Raw genomic sequence first — 17,375 nt, 5'->3', positions numbered from 1 at the left:
CCCGTGCGGAGGGAGGGGGTGTTGCCTTGGCGATCAGCTGCTCCATTAGCTGCGCTTGTAATCTGTCACGCTCGACTTCGCGCTTGGTGAGATCTGCTTCTCTTTGGGCACCGGCAGCGGCACGCTGGGTGTCGGCCCGGTCTCTTGCCATATTCTCTTCCGTCTGAAGGCGTCTCATCTCCAGACGTATGCGCTCTTCGTCGCTCCGTTGCTGCGCTTGAATGCGTTCTCTTTCCATAGTAGAATGTTCGCGTTCACTAAGCGTCTGCGCTTGGAGTCGATCGCGCTCTGTTGAGGCTGCTAGGCTGGCGAGGAACGCCTTTGCCAGCATCTTGTCCGCCTCGCTGGGGGACGACGCTGGTTGAGGTGATCCGCTCCTGGCAGTACTCGTTGGAGATGCGTTCTCCTGCGGGGAGTCCTGGAGCTCTATCTCCTCGGCGCTCTCCTCATCTTGTACCGTGCAGAGTTCCATCTCTGGAGGGTTGTCTTCCTCCCGGAGCTCGCCGGGGACTACTTCTTCGGTGTTGGCGGGGGGTAAAGTCATGTCAGTTCCCTCCTGGTCCCCACCGTGAGCTTGGTCAGTTACATTAGAACCCACTAGGGCCTCTGTGGTCGGGGTATCCTGGTCGATAGGGTCGGACATAATTTTACTTTCTACTTTTACCGCGTTTACCGTCTGTAGAAGGCTAGGTAGTTTACTGACAGCGTAATCCTCTAAGTACTGAGGTGGCTGCCGTCTACGCTGCGGGCGTTCTACTTTAGGATGGTCGTTTCGTGGAGTGTTCATCATAGGCCATTTCAATATTAATACCACTATATTAATATTACACTAATTACCCTCCGGCTCGAAGGACCAATTGTAACTGAGGGGTACAATTCCCTGACTGTATTGATAAGTATGGTATCATTAAACCACTACCGCTTTATGTACTTTAACTACTGGCCATACAGTACACAATATCTAAATATGATGAACACTTTCCACAATGAAATCCAGACAAAGGTAATAATCAAATATTTAATGGAGCAAAAGGTACATAGAATATTTATCTCTTACATTTATCATTTGAATGCACTTGTAAGGCAAATGAGTATTCGTAGGCAAATCAACACTGAATGTCCAATCTCTGGTTACGCAGGAAGCAAGTATACAACCTGGCTCTTAGGGAATTATATCGATGGTACACTTAATGATATAGCGGGATACACTGAAGGGGTCCTCCCGGTTGTAAGCCGGTAGGGGGGGTAGGAGAGCTGTCGGTAGTAGACCGTCTGGCCAACGATGTCTAGGGAGACTTCAAGTACAGAAGACAGTGCGATAGACTCTTGATCCGCAGATGAATACACCTTGGTTCTCTTGTAGGCTGTAGCTGTAGCTCCACAATGAAGAAGAAGCTAGGCGACCTCAGTCTCTCTGAGCGCCGTCTCAACTTGACTTCTCTCGGGGGTAAATCCAACACTCACCGGCGTTGGCGATTATCCGCTCCACAAATCACAGTACCAAAGCAAATATATATTCCAGCCGCATAGGGCTCAGCAGTCGTCGGGTAGGTAATCCAGTGTACATGTCCATTCGGTCCTCGCCTAGAACTCCTCGGATGAAAGCGCCATGTGTGGTCGGCCCAGCCTGGATAAGACTCTAGATAACACGAGGAAGCGATGGGGATGCTGGTCACTTTAGAACTCTAACTGCACGATGCACCATACATAATAGACTATTATTAACCTAATAGAAATACGTCGCACTCGACGGTACAGTGCCAAACTCTGACAATTCAGTTATTAATTCGCACGAGGTCTCAATGCTATTCTGGGGCCAAATAGGCCATACTTCACCGCACGTCGTATCGTGGGTGAGGCTTCACGTTCTGTTACTAAGTTGGAGGGTAAGGGACTAAGGGACTTCTACATTCACTTGCGCCATATTTATATGCACGGTGAACAAATAGTGCCACTCTCATTTCGGTAGCCGTATTCCTGCGCAGAGCCGGGGCTAGTAGGGACATGTCTCGTCGGTACCATTGAACTTGGCTCCAAGGGGCTGGTCCCCTGGCGCCAGGTCCTTGTCCAATAAGAGAATGAACTATTATGGGCTATAGTAGGCTAAAGGGATATTCCGTGTATATGTACAAGGAATATACAAGGGATATCAAACGATATACAAATACTATTCAATATATATCCATAAATAAATATATATATTCGGTTTAATCTGATCCTTCGTAACAGTCCCCCAATTTGGGGACCCTGCTTTTCTTGATCATAAATCGATCAATAGAGACTGTATTAGATCCCCAATTATCATATCATGGGGTATCATTGGAAAGCCACACTCATCGGCTACAACCCTGTCCAAAGATTTTCGAGATCGCCAAATGATTGACGGAGCTAGAGCCCCGGGAGTCGGGGGTGGTAATGTGTACTTTTGCATACTTTGGCGCACGCCTCACATATCGGCATGTAACTCGAGAACCGCTGAACGGATCTTGTCACCTGAAAGGGCAATCGACAGGCAACAAATAGGGCTTTAATCATATCTTGTATTAAAATCATCAAATCAAATCAAATTTATTTATAGGGCCCGACAACACACGTTAATGTCCCCATGGGCCGTACAGGTCTTCTTTAAACAAGTCAAGAAGACAACATAACAATAAGTCAAGAACAGAACAAGAACACCATAGGGTCCAAAATTTTTTTAGATGAATGCAAATAAATGAAAGAATGCAAGCACTCCCAGACATACCCCACGCGAAGGTAAGGAAAAACTCACTAAAACCTAACAATAGGGAAAAAAAGCTCCACAGGCAATGTGGAGGAGAGAAACCTTAGAAGGGCCGTTCAAGGGGGGATCTCCCTTCTTAGATGTCGGTGATAGTAGTGTTGCAGACGGACAGTTGGTAAGCATGCACTCATGTGTGTGGTGAGACACAGATGAGTGCATGCAATAGCAACTGTACATTTTGAAAAATTAAAGATAGAGCTAATAGCGATAGCAACTGAACATTTTGAAAGATTAAAGATAGAGTTGATAGCGGATCTATTTGAGGCACAGGGGCGGCGCAAGAGGGTCACGTCCTCCCCGTCTTAGTCACGGGACATTCAACACTCCGGTCGTTGCTCAGGGACAGCCGGAGACAGGGGGAAGGGGGGTGGCGCAGAGAGGGTCGCAAACTCCCCGACATCATCGCGGGACATCCGGCACTCCGGTCACCACTACGAGACCTCCGAAGACAGGGGGGCACGCAGAGGGGGTCGCAATCTCCCGGCCTTCGTCACGGGACGTCCAACACTCCGGTCAACACTCCAGGACAGCAAGTCATAGGAAGACAGGGAGACGGGACAGGCGTTAGACAGCTCATGAGATTGTAGTAGGCGGACATAGCAATAGATACAAGTGGTAGGCATATATGTGAATGGAGTAGATATATGAAGTAAGCGTATTATGTGAATAGAATAGAAGTACTTAACCCAGCAATGAAACCGCGTTGACTGTTAATCTGTTAACAGTCTGTTAATCAGTTGACAGGACCACGGACAGACGGGATTGAATAACTGATCCAATGCCTCGGAGGTGCATGTAGAGCAGTCACTACAAGCTTGGCCAAGACCCCGAGGCATCCATCACCTTGGTCAGCGCCAGGAGACGGGTACTCAGAGAGAAGGGGGAGGGAGGGGGGGGGGGGGGGGGGGGGGGGAAGAGTTAGAGAGTTCCCATGTTTGTGGTGCTGCAAAGGAGCAGACATGTAGTACCCTGTAGTGCCATGTAGTACCCCGTAGTGCCATGTAGTACCCTATAGTACCCCATAGTGCCATGTAGTACCCCGTAGTATCCTGTAGTACCCTGTAGTGCCATGTAGTACCCTGTGGTGCCATGTAGAGCTATGTAAGCCATGTAGTACCCTGTAATGCCATGCAGTACCAAGTAGTACTCTGTGGTACCATGTAGTACCCTGTACCCTAACTAAACTACCCTATAGTAAACTACCCAGTGGTACCATGTAGTACCCTGTACCATAACTAAACTACACAGATTAATCTAAAGGTCAGTCCCCGACCAGGTGAGATCAAGGTAGGTTGAAGGAGAGAGAGAAAAGATGAGTCTTAAGCAGGGATTTAAAAGCTTCGACAGAGCAGGCGCCCCTGATGACGGCAGGTAATTTGTTCCACAGGTAGGGAGCGCGGTAGACAAAGGCTCTGTGGCCGGCGGATTTCTTTTTAACCCTAGGGGTCGATAGAAGCCCCGCATTTTGTGAGCGCAGAGCACGAGCGGGCGAGTATCGGGAGATGAGATCAGATAGATAGAGCGGTGCAAGCCCATTTAAAATTTTGTAGGTGAGGAGTAGCACTTTAAAGTCAGAGCGGGCTTGGATAGGAAGCCAATGTAGGGCGGACAGAACTGGTGTGATGTGATCAAATTTTCTAGTTCTAGTTAGTATCCGTGCAGCCGCATTTTGCACGAGTTGAAGATTTTTGATGCTTGAATTAGGTAAGCCTGAAAAAAGTGCATTACAGTAGTCCAGACGTGATGAGACAAAAGCATGAATCAGGGTTTCAGCATCAGCCAGAGTTAAAATGGGGCGTATTTTTGCGATATTACGAAGATGGAAGAATGCAAAAAATAAATGCACACCTGAGCCGCTAGAGTTCGGCAAAGTGGCATCGCGAATCGTCCTCATGTGGGCACTTGGATGTTAAGAGGATATTATGTTTTTTTTGTTTTTTGTTTTTAGCCAAGAGTAAAGACCATAACCCTATCAAAACAGTAGTCAAAGTGTATATTTTAATTTTTACGGATGTTTTATACGATTTACCGAAAATAAGAATTTATCAAAAAAATGCTAATTATATACATTTTTTTTATCCACTTTTTCTCCTCCTTTTTCTATTTTTCTCCCATCCCAATTTAGCCCTCCCAGGTCTTGAACGTTGCTCACATGTGCCCCCCACTGGCCGGTTGTAGGGAGGATAGAAGCATGTCACATGTCCCCTCCGATACATGTGCAGGCAGCCAGTCGCATCTTTTCACCTGCCAGCGTGGACCCTCATTTGGCGAGGAGTAACGTGTAGGAGGCTGACACTGCCCCCGCCATTTTCCTGTCTCTGCTGTGCAGGCGCCCCAACCGACCTGTAGGAGTTGCTGTTTACAACGTCCAGATTACCACCCGTCGACTTCCCACCCGCTAACTCTGCCCATTGAGTTAGTATGACGGCCGGCCCAAGCCGGAGGCAACGCCGACAGCCGGATTCAAACCCAGTGTCTCTCGCGTTGGTGACGAGCGCAATGTCCGCTGTGCCACCCAGCCGTCCTAATTATATCTATTTTATTGTAAAACCGCAAGGAAATGACTAAATCCAGATTTAACCCTGCCATTGGAAAGAGGAGCCTTTTCCCTATCCATAGATGTATGATTTGGCCATAATAAGGTCAAGGTCAAGTTCAAGGTCAAATATGAATTTATAATTAAAATCGATTATCATTTATTACTGTATCTACAAATCCTTCTGTTTAATCATCTTCCCTTTATTCATTTGCTTAGATTTCTTTTACACTTGATCTCAAGAAGGTGCTGAATGAGCTCAGTGAGCGACCGGCACAGATGCAAAAATTAATCATAATTTATATTCTCCTTTTTTTTCATTATACTCAAGCCTAGTAACAGACACAATATTTCTGACACTGGAAATACATACCCCCAGGTCCCTAGATGTTCCTAGATACCAAGAACATGCAACTTGGCCTTGTAGAAGTGGAGCAATCTTCCATTTACTTAGGCATGTACCTTTGTACCATTTAGGCGAGATTTCTGAAAATAGGGCTACAGCTTAACAGGTTTGTTTCTCTGGCCGAACTAACGTTAACGTTATTAATCCTGCGGCCACACTTTATTTAAAAACAGCCAATCAAATCCCAATCAATGGAAAATTAACCCGCCCATACCCATGCTGATTGGTCCTTGTGCAAGACTAGAAAGCGGGGATCTTTGATTAAACACCTGCTATCAGAAGAATAGACAGTCATAAAAAGGTTTTTACTTTTACTTTTTAGTACTTAAGTTTAAAAGTAGAAAGTCGCGAGTCGCGGTCCGTCATTACAGTTCATTACTGTAGGTTTATTCAGTCATTCATCGCAATGCATCGATCCTAAGGTGACGATTCAACTGCATCGATTTGAAAATTTAAGAATTGATTATTAAAATGTTTTATTTTTATTTATTTATTATAATTCTTTTTTTTATGTATTTTAATGTCGATTTTTTTTTATTGACCTATAGTCCATTCATGCTGAGTGAATCAGTTCCCCCAGCCACATTTGTGTATAATTTATTTGGGGGGGAATTAACTGATAGAAAATTAATCAAATCGCATCGAATCGAATGATGCATTGAATCGTTGCCTGAAGAATCGTAATCGAATTGAATCGCTGTGGGGTCGAATCGTTACACCCCTATTTCCTACCATAATAAGTTCCGTCTGAGGGAACATAGGACTCAGGAAACATAAGGGAACCATGCAACTTAAAATATTTTGAGGGAACATTTGATTGAGGGAACATTTGATTGAGGGAAGGTTGGACTGAGGGAGCAGTGGACTGAGGGAACATTGGACTGAGGGAACATTTGATTGAGGGAACATTGGACTGAGGGAACATTTGATTGAGGGAACATTGGACTGAGGGAACATTGGACTGAGGGAACATTTGATTGAGGGAACATTTGATTGAGGGAACATTGGACTGAGGGCAAATAATCACCATGGGTCTCATTTATCAAAAATATTCTTTAATTAACTTTGTGCTATATTCCATTGTACAATTGACAGAAATGCGTTATAATAACCTTTGTCGTTTCACAGAAAACCGGTGAAAATGAATGTAAACCTCCGGTTTTGACATCAAGATAACTTCATAAATCCCAACTTTTGGCTCGGTCGTAAAGCACAACATTTTGTGCGTAAGAAGAACCTCTTAATGTGAACGGGGTGTGGGGTTCTCTCTCTCTCTCTCTGCCCGTCTGTCCAGGCGGTATTCCTGCACCAATGTACTTCGGAGCTCTGATTGATTCAACGTGCCTGATGTGGGGGGTGACGTGTGGGGGCAGAGGGGCCTGTCGCATGTATGACTCGGATACCTACAGGTAAGCAGCGCGCGGCGGGCCCAACCAGGAAGCGCATCAGTGGAAGTGGAATTTCAAAACGGGTCTCATTTGAAAGCCGTTTAGACATCTACATATTTTATACACACACACAAAATAAATGTAATGTTTGCTTGAAATGTAATGTTTGCATATAATCTTTTCTATATACCTATTAAATAGGTATATAGAAAAGATTATATGCAAACATTACATTTACATTACATGTGTGTACACGTGCATATGATGCATATAACTCTGTATAACATGTACAATAATGTTGTATACCGTATACATATAATTATATTTACTGCATATATATATTTATCCACATCTGTCTGTCTGTATATACCTGCAATCCTTCTTACATACCTGTAGATTCTATCTATATCTGTACATATCCCTTACCTACTCTTACTATAGTTATACCGCTGGCCAGTATGACTTACTACTACCATGGTGTCTTTATACCTTTATCACTGTAAATAATAATACTATAACACTGTACATACATGTGATTAGCATTATTACTTAGGAGTACTAATTGATTATTTTATATCCTGTCTATATATTTGATTTTTTTATTTGAAGTCTTTATTTCGAACATGCAATGAATACAACAAACAATAACAAAAAAGAAAAACAACTCAATCTGCATGTTCGAAAAGGAGTAGGAAGAAGTATACACTTATTTAATCCTACCCCTTTTCCACTACTCAAATGAGTGTACTATTTTAAACATAAAAAAGAAAAGAAAAGAAAAAAAATATATATATATGCAAAACAAAAAACAAAAACTATATATGTATAAAATAAAATAAAATAGAAAACAAAATAAAAATGTAAACACCCGTGAATATCAAGTCCCTTCTTCATCCCTGTACCTTGTGAACATAATTTCCTTATACATCAGTTTGAATTGTCTCATGTTTGGACATTGCTTTAGCACCACATTTAGACTGTTCCACAGTTTCACTCCACATATTGAGATGCAGTGTTTTCTCATGGTAGTACGTTTAGCACCTTTAAATTGTGTTCTCCCCTCAGATTATAACCCCCGTCCCTATCAAAGAACAATTCTTGAATGTTTCTTGGAAGTGCATGACTTTTTGCTTTATACATTAATTGTGCCGTTTTAAATTCCACAAGATCATTTAACTTCAATGTCTTTGACTCCAGAAACAATATGTTAGTGTGATCACGATAACCTGCAATGTGAACTATCCTTATGGCCCTTTTTTGGAGTATAAAAAGTTATACTAAAAGTAAATATGAATCACCTGTACATTGTATATTGCTATTGCAATACTTTTCTGTTACATTTGCACTCTTCCACCACTACTTATTTTCATTGTAGTGGACTTGTGCTGTATAATGACAATACATTTTAATCTAATCGAATACATTTGTATCTAAATGCAAACCATTTGAATCCCTAGATGGTTGTATATCTATCTATAAGCTGTCATTTGAAATAACAAGGGTTGTATTTTGCGCAGTCTTTTTGAATGCTACATGCTATCATACAGTATATCTTGACGTTGAAACTGTGACACACAATACATTCCTCGTAATTTTAAATGAAAGGCCTTTAAGTTTGATTCAGCCCTAGGATTTTCCAATTTCCAAATCAAAGCAATGACATTGTAAGTTTACAGCACTATCCTGCAACGCACCGATATTCCTGTAGATGGTGCTCCACTCAGCTGCAATTGCCTGCTTGTGATCCCAGCTTTCTGTGAGGAAGTGAGCCTTAAAGTGTTGCTTATTATATTAAAAAATGTATTATACTTTTTCTTTTATAATACATCCACAGAGCTTTTAGAAAGGTGCAGAAAAAAGTATTGCTTTTCCCCCCAAACAATTATTGATTATTTGATGTATCATTAAAATACATTTAGCAGAGCTTACTCTATTTCTGCTGGGCAGGTAAACTCACTCTTGCTAATTCCCTGTCCTGTAACATTCAGCGCCTGTTCCACATAGCAGCATGACATGAACTTAAAATGAACCCATCCTCTCCTCTTTTGTTTTCAGGGTCATCTTCCTGGGTCTGATTACTAGTCTCAGCGGCTCCTCCTACTTCTTCATCATTGTTGTCATCGTCCTCCTCAGGCGACAGTTTCGGAAGCCAACGGGGCCCAACGAGCCCCTGCAACCCGACATCGAACTCCAAATACCATCAGAACCCACAGAGGACCGGACCAGCGAGCCGCCTCACACCCCCAAAGAGCGGGTGAGGATGGAGGCGGGACAGGGTGAGGGAGAGGGGACTGGCACCGACGACCAGAGAGCCCTCCCCACACGTAAGGACGTAGAGGAGGAGCAGCCTACCAAATCCCAGACAGAGAACACAAAATTAATGTGATCCCCCCGACTCCTAGCCAAGGAGGAAAAAGGGAGAAGGAGGTGGAGGGGGAGGAGAAGGAAGGAGTGAGGTCAGAGGGAGAGGTGAAAGAGAGAGAAGAAAAGCCCGGCGAGACGGCCAAGGCAGAGGGAGACAGAAGCACAGATTACTGCAGCGAGGCAGAGGAATGTCTGTCTCACGATGGAGAGGCTGAGGGGAGCGCAAAGGCCCCAACATTAAACTGGGTTCAAACTGGGTTAGCTAGAGCTAGCACATTCCTTTACCCCAAAACATGAACGAGAGCGTGTTCTAAGCACACATTAATGGATAACTCATGGGGGAGAGTTAGGCCTATTCTCCAGTTCTCAAATCGTATATGTTAATTCACCTGCCCGTTAGACACCATGCACTTCCCATTCAACTCCAAGCGATGTCAAAATCAAATGTCAGAGATTCCAGAAAGTCTAGTGACTTAATCCGCGGAAGGTATTTGTGTGTCCTTCATGAAACCTTGGCCTTTTGCCTTTTGAAGCGTTAAAAATCAATCGTTTTAACCCCGCGTTTATCCAATGTGTTCCTGAATGTGCACATCGATCGGAAAAGGCTCAATGCCCACATTCAGAAAAAGGGTTGATGTGTACAAATGCCTAAATGTCCAAATCCAAATGTCAAGTATGTAGCTTACAGTACGTTCCTTTCACCTGGCCTTGGCCCTGATAAGCACCAGCTCTCACCACTACACAAACTGAACTCTGGAGTCATTGGACTTGGAAGTACTGCATGAGGCTATGGGTGCCTGCCCAGAGAACCCACAACTGGATTTACAAGGAGATCCTCATATTTTAACTCTATTTACCGGTAGCACATGATGATTTTTATTGTGTGTCTGTGAGTGTGTGTTTGTGTGCAATGCATGTGTATTTTGAGTATTGTATATTGAGGTCTATTAGTTGCACACGCTACACATACAAGCCCAGCGCAGTCCCTCCAGGATCTTGTGTTTTTGCTCAACATCTCTGCATTAAATGGCCATATAAAGAGAGCCGTTTGGATTGTTTTGGACCAATTGTTGCACTTTACCGTATAAATCGTCCAATCAGACAGTGTGTGTGTGTGTCTGTGTCTACATGACTTTTAACATGAGGTAACTATGTCTTTTAAATCTAAAGAATTTTTACTGAAAAAGAATTGAGAACATTTGAAACTGCATAGTGATTTCTGAGAAAATCCGCTGCAAAATCAACAATTTAGGGTTGTCATCGTTTTATGCGGTTTGACAGTTTAGACGAGAGCGCAAAGGTTTACCGTTTCTAGGAATTCCACCCTGGAAGGTGGTCTCACTTTTTTACGGTTTCACCCCGTAAAAATGCCGTTTCCGTATAAACGAAAGGCACATCTGAATTTTTTTTTTTGCGGATTCACCTGCTAGCGTTTCCGTCTAAACGGGGCCTAATCTCCTCTAGTGGGATGTGATGTGAATACCATACAAATACATTTAGAACAGAAGAGAGACGTGTGTGTGTTTGAGCTGACATATGTAGTATTGGTCACATCTGCCATGACGACAAAAACCAAACATAACACCAGCTTATCGGACATCGGAATCATCCGTTTAATTGAATGCACCCTGCATGTGAGCCTGGCATACTCCCCTGGACATACAATCCACATGTCATACTGTAAAATAGGCAAGACCCGCGGGTTGCATTCATGGTTATACTGTAGGTGTTTTACATGTGTGTACCCATGACTGGAGTACAGTATGATAGATCTGGGTTAGAACCCAGCGCTACAAGGTGCGTTCAAAGTGACGATGATCAATGTGTCCTGCAATTCACATGGGGGTTTTCATTCATTCAACTCATCCAACCTTTATTTAAACTTGGTTTTACAGTGACGGTGAGCATACAATTAAAAGAGATAGGATAACACAAAGATAAAAACAGGTAATCACAGCACGATAATACCAAGATGAAATAAGATAAAAACAAGTAATCACAGCATGATGAAAAGAAGATAAAATAAGTATGAGCAGACTAAAAATTATTACAAAATGACGTACAATGGTTATTAATCAAAGCTTTGTATTGTGCAAAGGTTGGAAGAATATTAAACTTTAAAGTCCATTGAAGGGCATTCCAAGGGTAAAAGCTTGGGGATTCGGGGAACCTTAAACTGTACATGAGCAAATTACTTGACCAAGTTTGATAGAATCCAGAATTCTAATCCAACAGCATTGTACTGTATACATAGTAACTGAACATATTTGAACTGCCTTAACTGAGAACTGTAAGTCACAGTAACTGAACATATTTGAGTTGACACCACTTGAGAACCTTAAGTCACAGTAACTGAACATATTTGAACTGCCTTAACTGAGAACTGTAAGTCACAGTAACTGAACATATTTGAGTTGACACCACTTGAGAACCTTAAGTCACAGTAACTGAATATATTTGCATTGCCTTAACTGAGAACTGTAAGTCACAGTAACTGAACATATTTGAGTTGACACCACTTGAGAACCTTAAGTCACAGTAACTGAACATATTTGAACTGCCTTAACTGAGAACTGTAAGTCACAGTAACTGAACATATTTGAGTTGACACCACTTGAGAACCTTAAGTCACAGTAACTGAACATATTTGAGTTGACTCCACTTGAGAACTGTAAGTCAGAGTAACTGACCATATTTGATTTGACTTAACTGAGAACCTTAAGTCACCAGTGGCGTCGCGTGGGTAAAATAACAGGGGAAGCCAAAAAAAAATTATTCAATATTTTTATTAATAATTTTTTTTTTTTTTTTTTTTTTTTTTTAAGTCAAGCAGTCACCATGTACACTACAGTATGGCTCGGCGGCCAGTCAAACGTTATTTTTATTTATTTAACAGATTGCAGAATGGGTACAATACAGTACGGCTCAATACACATTTACGATGAATTGAAAATGGGGGACCCTGATGTAAACAAGACGAAAGTCTTTCTCTGGTCTGCATCCCCTTAACAATTGTATGTGTTGAGCTGTACTGTACTGTACCCATTCTGCAATCTGTTAATAAAGTTTTCATTCATTCATTCATTCACACACAATTGTATAAGGGGATGCAGACCAGAGAAAGACGTTTGTCTTGTTTACATCAGGGTCATTAATACTGCTGGAGCATTGGTTAATTTTTGGTCCGATCTTTCCTTGCGCGATTTTGCGCGCCGCGTGGGAGCAAATTCGAGACACATATTCGGTTGCAAAAAGGTGTCCCACGGTCTCCTCTATGGCCGTGAATATTTTCACGCGGATCGGAATCACGGCGCGCCCGTGGGACACTTTTCCGTTTCGGCGAGTTTATTCCACGCTTTCTGTTTTCCTTTTCTAAGCATTTTAGGGGCTACATGTGAATCAGTAAAAGTTGCGGGACGCCCAGATGTTTCCACGATAGAAAGCTCGCGTGGATCCCATAATAGGCTCACTTAATACAGCGTTTTTAAAATCACGCGACATTTTCAGGGTCGCGAGCCGACCTTTTCCCCTCGTTTTCGATGATGGAAGTGATTTAGGAAAAGCTTCGGCACGCCGAGAGGTCCCCGTGGATTTTATCTCGCGAGGATCGGGGCAATATTCGGCCCGTGGGAACAGTTACGGGTTAATACAATGTTCAGAGTGCAGAGGGGAAAATATGGCACCTGCCCCGCCTCCAGGTGGAATATTATGCTGAACGTCTTCCTCCCAGCTCCGTTTTAATCTTTTAGGGTGTGGCCCAGTGGCAGTCAGCTCGAATCTGATTGGCTAGGATCGGATTTTGAGTTTGGACTCACTCTATAATGCTGGAAGCCTGGAGAAAGAGACCTACCCACTGCTTCTCTCCTATACTAGCTGCAGTAGTGAGCACAGTCTGACAGTGTGTTAGAGGGAGTGAGAAGGAGAAGAGGGAGACATAAAAAAAAAAAAAAAAACAACAACACAGATGCACAGATGAAAATGAATGTAAACTATATTAAAAAAAAATTATATTTTAATTTTTTTTTTTTCATATTTCATATTTCATAATTTGATATGAAATTTATAGGGAGGCATGGCTTCCGTTGGCTTCCACAAGGATTCGCCACTGTAAGTCACAGTAACAGACCATATTTGAGTTGCCTTAACTGAGAATTGTAAGTCTTAGCCAACTGAAAACATTTGAGTTTATCAACTTAAAAAAATTGAGGCCATACATGGCCTCAATTTTTTTAAGTTCTGGAAACTTATTCGGGTTTACAGTGTATATGAATTGAAAATGGGGGACCCTGATGGAAACAAGACAAACGTCTTTCTCTGGTCTGCATCCCCTTAACAATTGTGTGTATTGAGCCGTACTGTATTGTACCCATTCTGCAATCTGTTAAATAAAGTTTTCATTCATTCATTCATTCATTTAAAGTCACAAGACAAAGTGTCAGTATAGCCCACATCCTTGAGGTAGTAGTAGTCCAGAGTAAGATAGAGGGCGGGTAACTTCCTGGGTGCAAGGGGGCATGGTTAATTCAGGCACCCCATGGCAAATGTACCCCCCCATGCTTCTATGATGCCTGAATTTCCCCGAGGGGACCCATAAAGGAACAGGTGCGCCCACCTGTAAGTTGTCCTACACATGTACTCCACAAGATGGCGCTCGAATACTGAAGAAGTGACCCTGGCGCTTTATCCATCCAGTCAAGTCAATTACAAATGTTTGGCCAATGCAACACACAACAAGGACACGTGCATATTAGGCTATAGCTTACTCGTCGTGTCCATGCCTGTGTACTGTGTATATTTTGTGTTTTTCAAATTACTTTTCATTCCAGGACATTTATCAAATGAGTTGACACTCACTTCTTTAACGAGGCCGCACGTCATGGAAAAAAAGCAAAAAAGAATTTCATCAATGACAAAACTGAGGAAAACAAAAACAAACCACGTGAACTTTGGAAATTACTCAATAATCAACTAGGATGCAGTAAAAAACTTAAAACCAGATTCTCAAACATAAACATAAAAACGGACAACACGCTCATCACAGACAAGCTGGATGTAGCCAATTACTTAAACATTTTCTTCACAAACATAGCCACAACACTGGTAAACAAACTACCCTCCCACTCAGGGCTTTATGGGGTAGAACACATAGTAGCTTACTACAAAAACCTAGGGGTCCGCAAGGACGACTTCAAGCTGGAAATGGTAACAACAGATGAGGTACTCAATAAACTGAGCGCCCTCCAACCTAACAAGGCCACTGGCCATGACAACATCCCCTCCAAATTCCTCAGAGACTCAGCAGCCGCCATCACCCCAATCATCACACACATAATAAACCTCTCCATAAAACAGGGACACGTCCCCAAGGACTTCAAAATTGCGAGGGTGACCCCTCTGCACAAAAAGGGCAGCAAATTAGACCCAGGCAACTACCGCCCTGTTTCTATTCTCACCTCCATCTCGAAAGTCATGGAAAAAATAGTCTACGAACAGGTCGAAAAGTACCTAGCGGAAAAAAACCTAATCTACGAATTCCAATCTGGTTTCAGAACATCCCACTCCACTGACACATGCCTTCTCTATTTGAATGACCACATCAAACAAGAGGTGGACGCAGGCAAATACTGCGGCATGGTCATGCTGGACCTACAAAAGGCCTTTGACACGGTCAATCACTCCATTCTGATTGACAAGCTAAAAGCAATTGGTTTTGATAGTCTATCAGTGAGCTGGATGCAATCCTACCTTGAGGGGAGGGAACAGATGGTGGAGGTAAACGGTACCCTATCCCCCCCTCTCACAGTGAGCTGTGGTGTTCCACAAGGAAGCATACTAGGACCGCTACTGTTCCTAATTTATGCAAATGACATGTCGTCAGCTTGTGACTGCAACTTGTTCCTGTTTGCGGACGACTCAGCCCTGCTGGTCTCTGACAAGAACAAGTTACAGGTTGAAAAAACCCTCAGCTCGGAACTAGGCAGAATCTGCATATGGCTCGCTGATAACAAACTATCATTACACATGGGCAAAACAGAGTCCATTCTCTTCGGTTCAAATAACAAACTCAGCAAGACCGACGGCTTCTCAGTTACAGTGGGTGACAATATTGTCACAAGGAAAGATGAAATTACCTACCTGGGTTCCATCCTAGAGGCTAATCTCTCCTGTGACAAAATGGCATCCAATGTAATAAAAAAAGTCAACCAACGAACTCGATTCTTGTACCGGATCTCCTCTCTGGTAAACAAGAATACCCTGAAGACTCTGGCAGGAGCACTCATTCAGGGGTACTACGACTATGCTTGCACCTCATGGTACCAAAGCACCTCAAAGGCGCTAAAAACAAAATTACAAACATCTCAAAACAAACTGGTCAGACTACTGCTTGACCTTACTCCTAGAACCCACCTCACCCCTGCCCACTTTGACAACCTAGGATGGCTTAGAGTAGATGACAGAGTACAGCAACTTGCAATGGGCCTGGTCTACAAGATACACTACACGACCAAGGTACCCATGTACATGGCAAAATACTTCCCAAAGGTCAGTGAATACCACGATCACAACACCAGAGGGAGCTCCACAAATCATGTTAAACCCAGATTCGGCTCAAATAAGGGACTAAACACGTTTCGCAATTATGCCACATCAATGTGGAACGCCCTACCCAAAGCTGTAAAGGAATGTGGATCACTACCCACTTTCAAAACCTCTCTCAAGAGACACCTACGGGAGACTGCAATTCAACACTGGCCCCTGTAAATATCCTAACCCAACCCCCTCCAATGTACAGTCATTTACCTAGTATGGTTTTGTCAATAGTCCAATGTACAATTGTGTTTGTTTGTACAGAGTCTCCCCCCCCTCAATGTACAGTTTTGCTTGTTTATACAGTGTGCCCCCCCCCCCCCCCCCCCAACCACCTCCAATGTAAATTACCCAGTATGGTTGTCAATATCCCAGTGTACCCAACCCCCCCCACCCAACCTCCTCCAATGTACAGTTTCTACGTCAAATGTATATACTCCCTTTTCTTGACTCCTTCTGTATCACAAACAGTACTGTATTTGCAAATCTGGTATGTCATAAATGTATAGATGTAGCAGTACTGACTATCTGTATGTCATGTATGTCATATATGTCCTGATGAATTGAAAATGGGGGACCCTGGTGGAAACAAGACGAAAGTCTTTCTCTGGTCTGCATCCCCTTAACAATTGTGTGTATTGAGCTGTACTGTATTGTACCCATTCTGCAATCTGTTAATAAAGTTTTCAATCAATCAATCAATCAATCAATCAATCAATCAATCATTCAATCAATCAATCAATGGAAAACGCAGATGTTTTCCACATGGACACACGACGGGAACAGCCTGGAAGGCGTGCATTTCAAACCACCTCAGTACAGTAGTATAGTATTCAATATAACTTTCTATGACGCGAGACGCCCCACAGGGTAACCAGTTCACCGTGAATGTGTGTTGTAATAAACACTGTACAACGCCGAACGTCAACAACTGCATACTAAAGAACCTAGGCTATTAATAATTCACATCAAATGGAATGAAAGTGCATGAGAACATTGCCCAGCAGGTTGTTGAGAACACGCTCGGTGGGTGAACACTGATATAGGTCACGAGTCTCACATGATTGTTTTAAACACATCCACGTCACGCACACACTCACCTTAACATCCACTTTAGACACGTTAAACACCTTTTATTAACACACTACTACACCATATGTGTATCTATTTATTAAACAAATATTTGCATTACATCCCCTACCTCATTTATGCATTTTAAAAAGCTTGCATTTGTATACTTTATTGTTTGCATTTTGTACTTTAGGTTGTACTTTAGTTTGTATATATTTTGTATAGTGTTTGGCCTGT

The 17,375-nt window shown here is 42.8% G+C and overlaps 2 protein-coding genes across 2 annotated transcripts in view; one reads left to right on the top strand and one right to left on the bottom strand.

The window, feature by feature from the left end:
• LOC311247534 (solute carrier organic anion transporter family member 1C1-like) overlaps positions 1-9,501 on the top strand; it is a gene marked incomplete at both ends in the record, with an annotated part of 38,758 nt that extends 29,257 nt beyond the window's left edge. The window contains 2 exons of the mRNA XM_084338576.1: positions 7,022-7,136; positions 9,171-9,501. Coding sequence (XP_084194702.1) covers positions 7,022-7,136; positions 9,171-9,501 — 446 coding nt within the window. The remainder of the gene's footprint in view (positions 1-7,021; positions 7,137-9,170) is intronic.
• Positions 9,502-9,676: 175 nt separating this feature from the next.
• The window catches only part of LOC311247533 (cadherin EGF LAG seven-pass G-type receptor 1-like), a gene marked incomplete at both ends in the record, with an annotated part of 17,953 nt that continues 10,254 nt past the window's right edge, over positions 9,677-17,375 (bottom strand). The window contains one exon of the mRNA XM_084338575.1: positions 9,677-9,690. Coding sequence (XP_084194701.1) covers positions 9,677-9,690 — 14 coding nt within the window. The remainder of the gene's footprint in view (positions 9,691-17,375) is intronic.

Source organism: Notolepis coatsorum (genome assembly GCF_963971535.1).
Source record: "Notolepis coatsorum genome assembly, contig: SCAFFOLD_403, whole genome shotgun sequence".
Taxonomy (NCBI): Eukaryota; Metazoa; Chordata; class Actinopteri; order Aulopiformes; family Paralepididae; genus Notolepis; species Notolepis coatsorum.
Note: the sequence above shows the minus strand (reverse complement) of the source record. Positions and strands in the feature narration are given on the sequence as shown.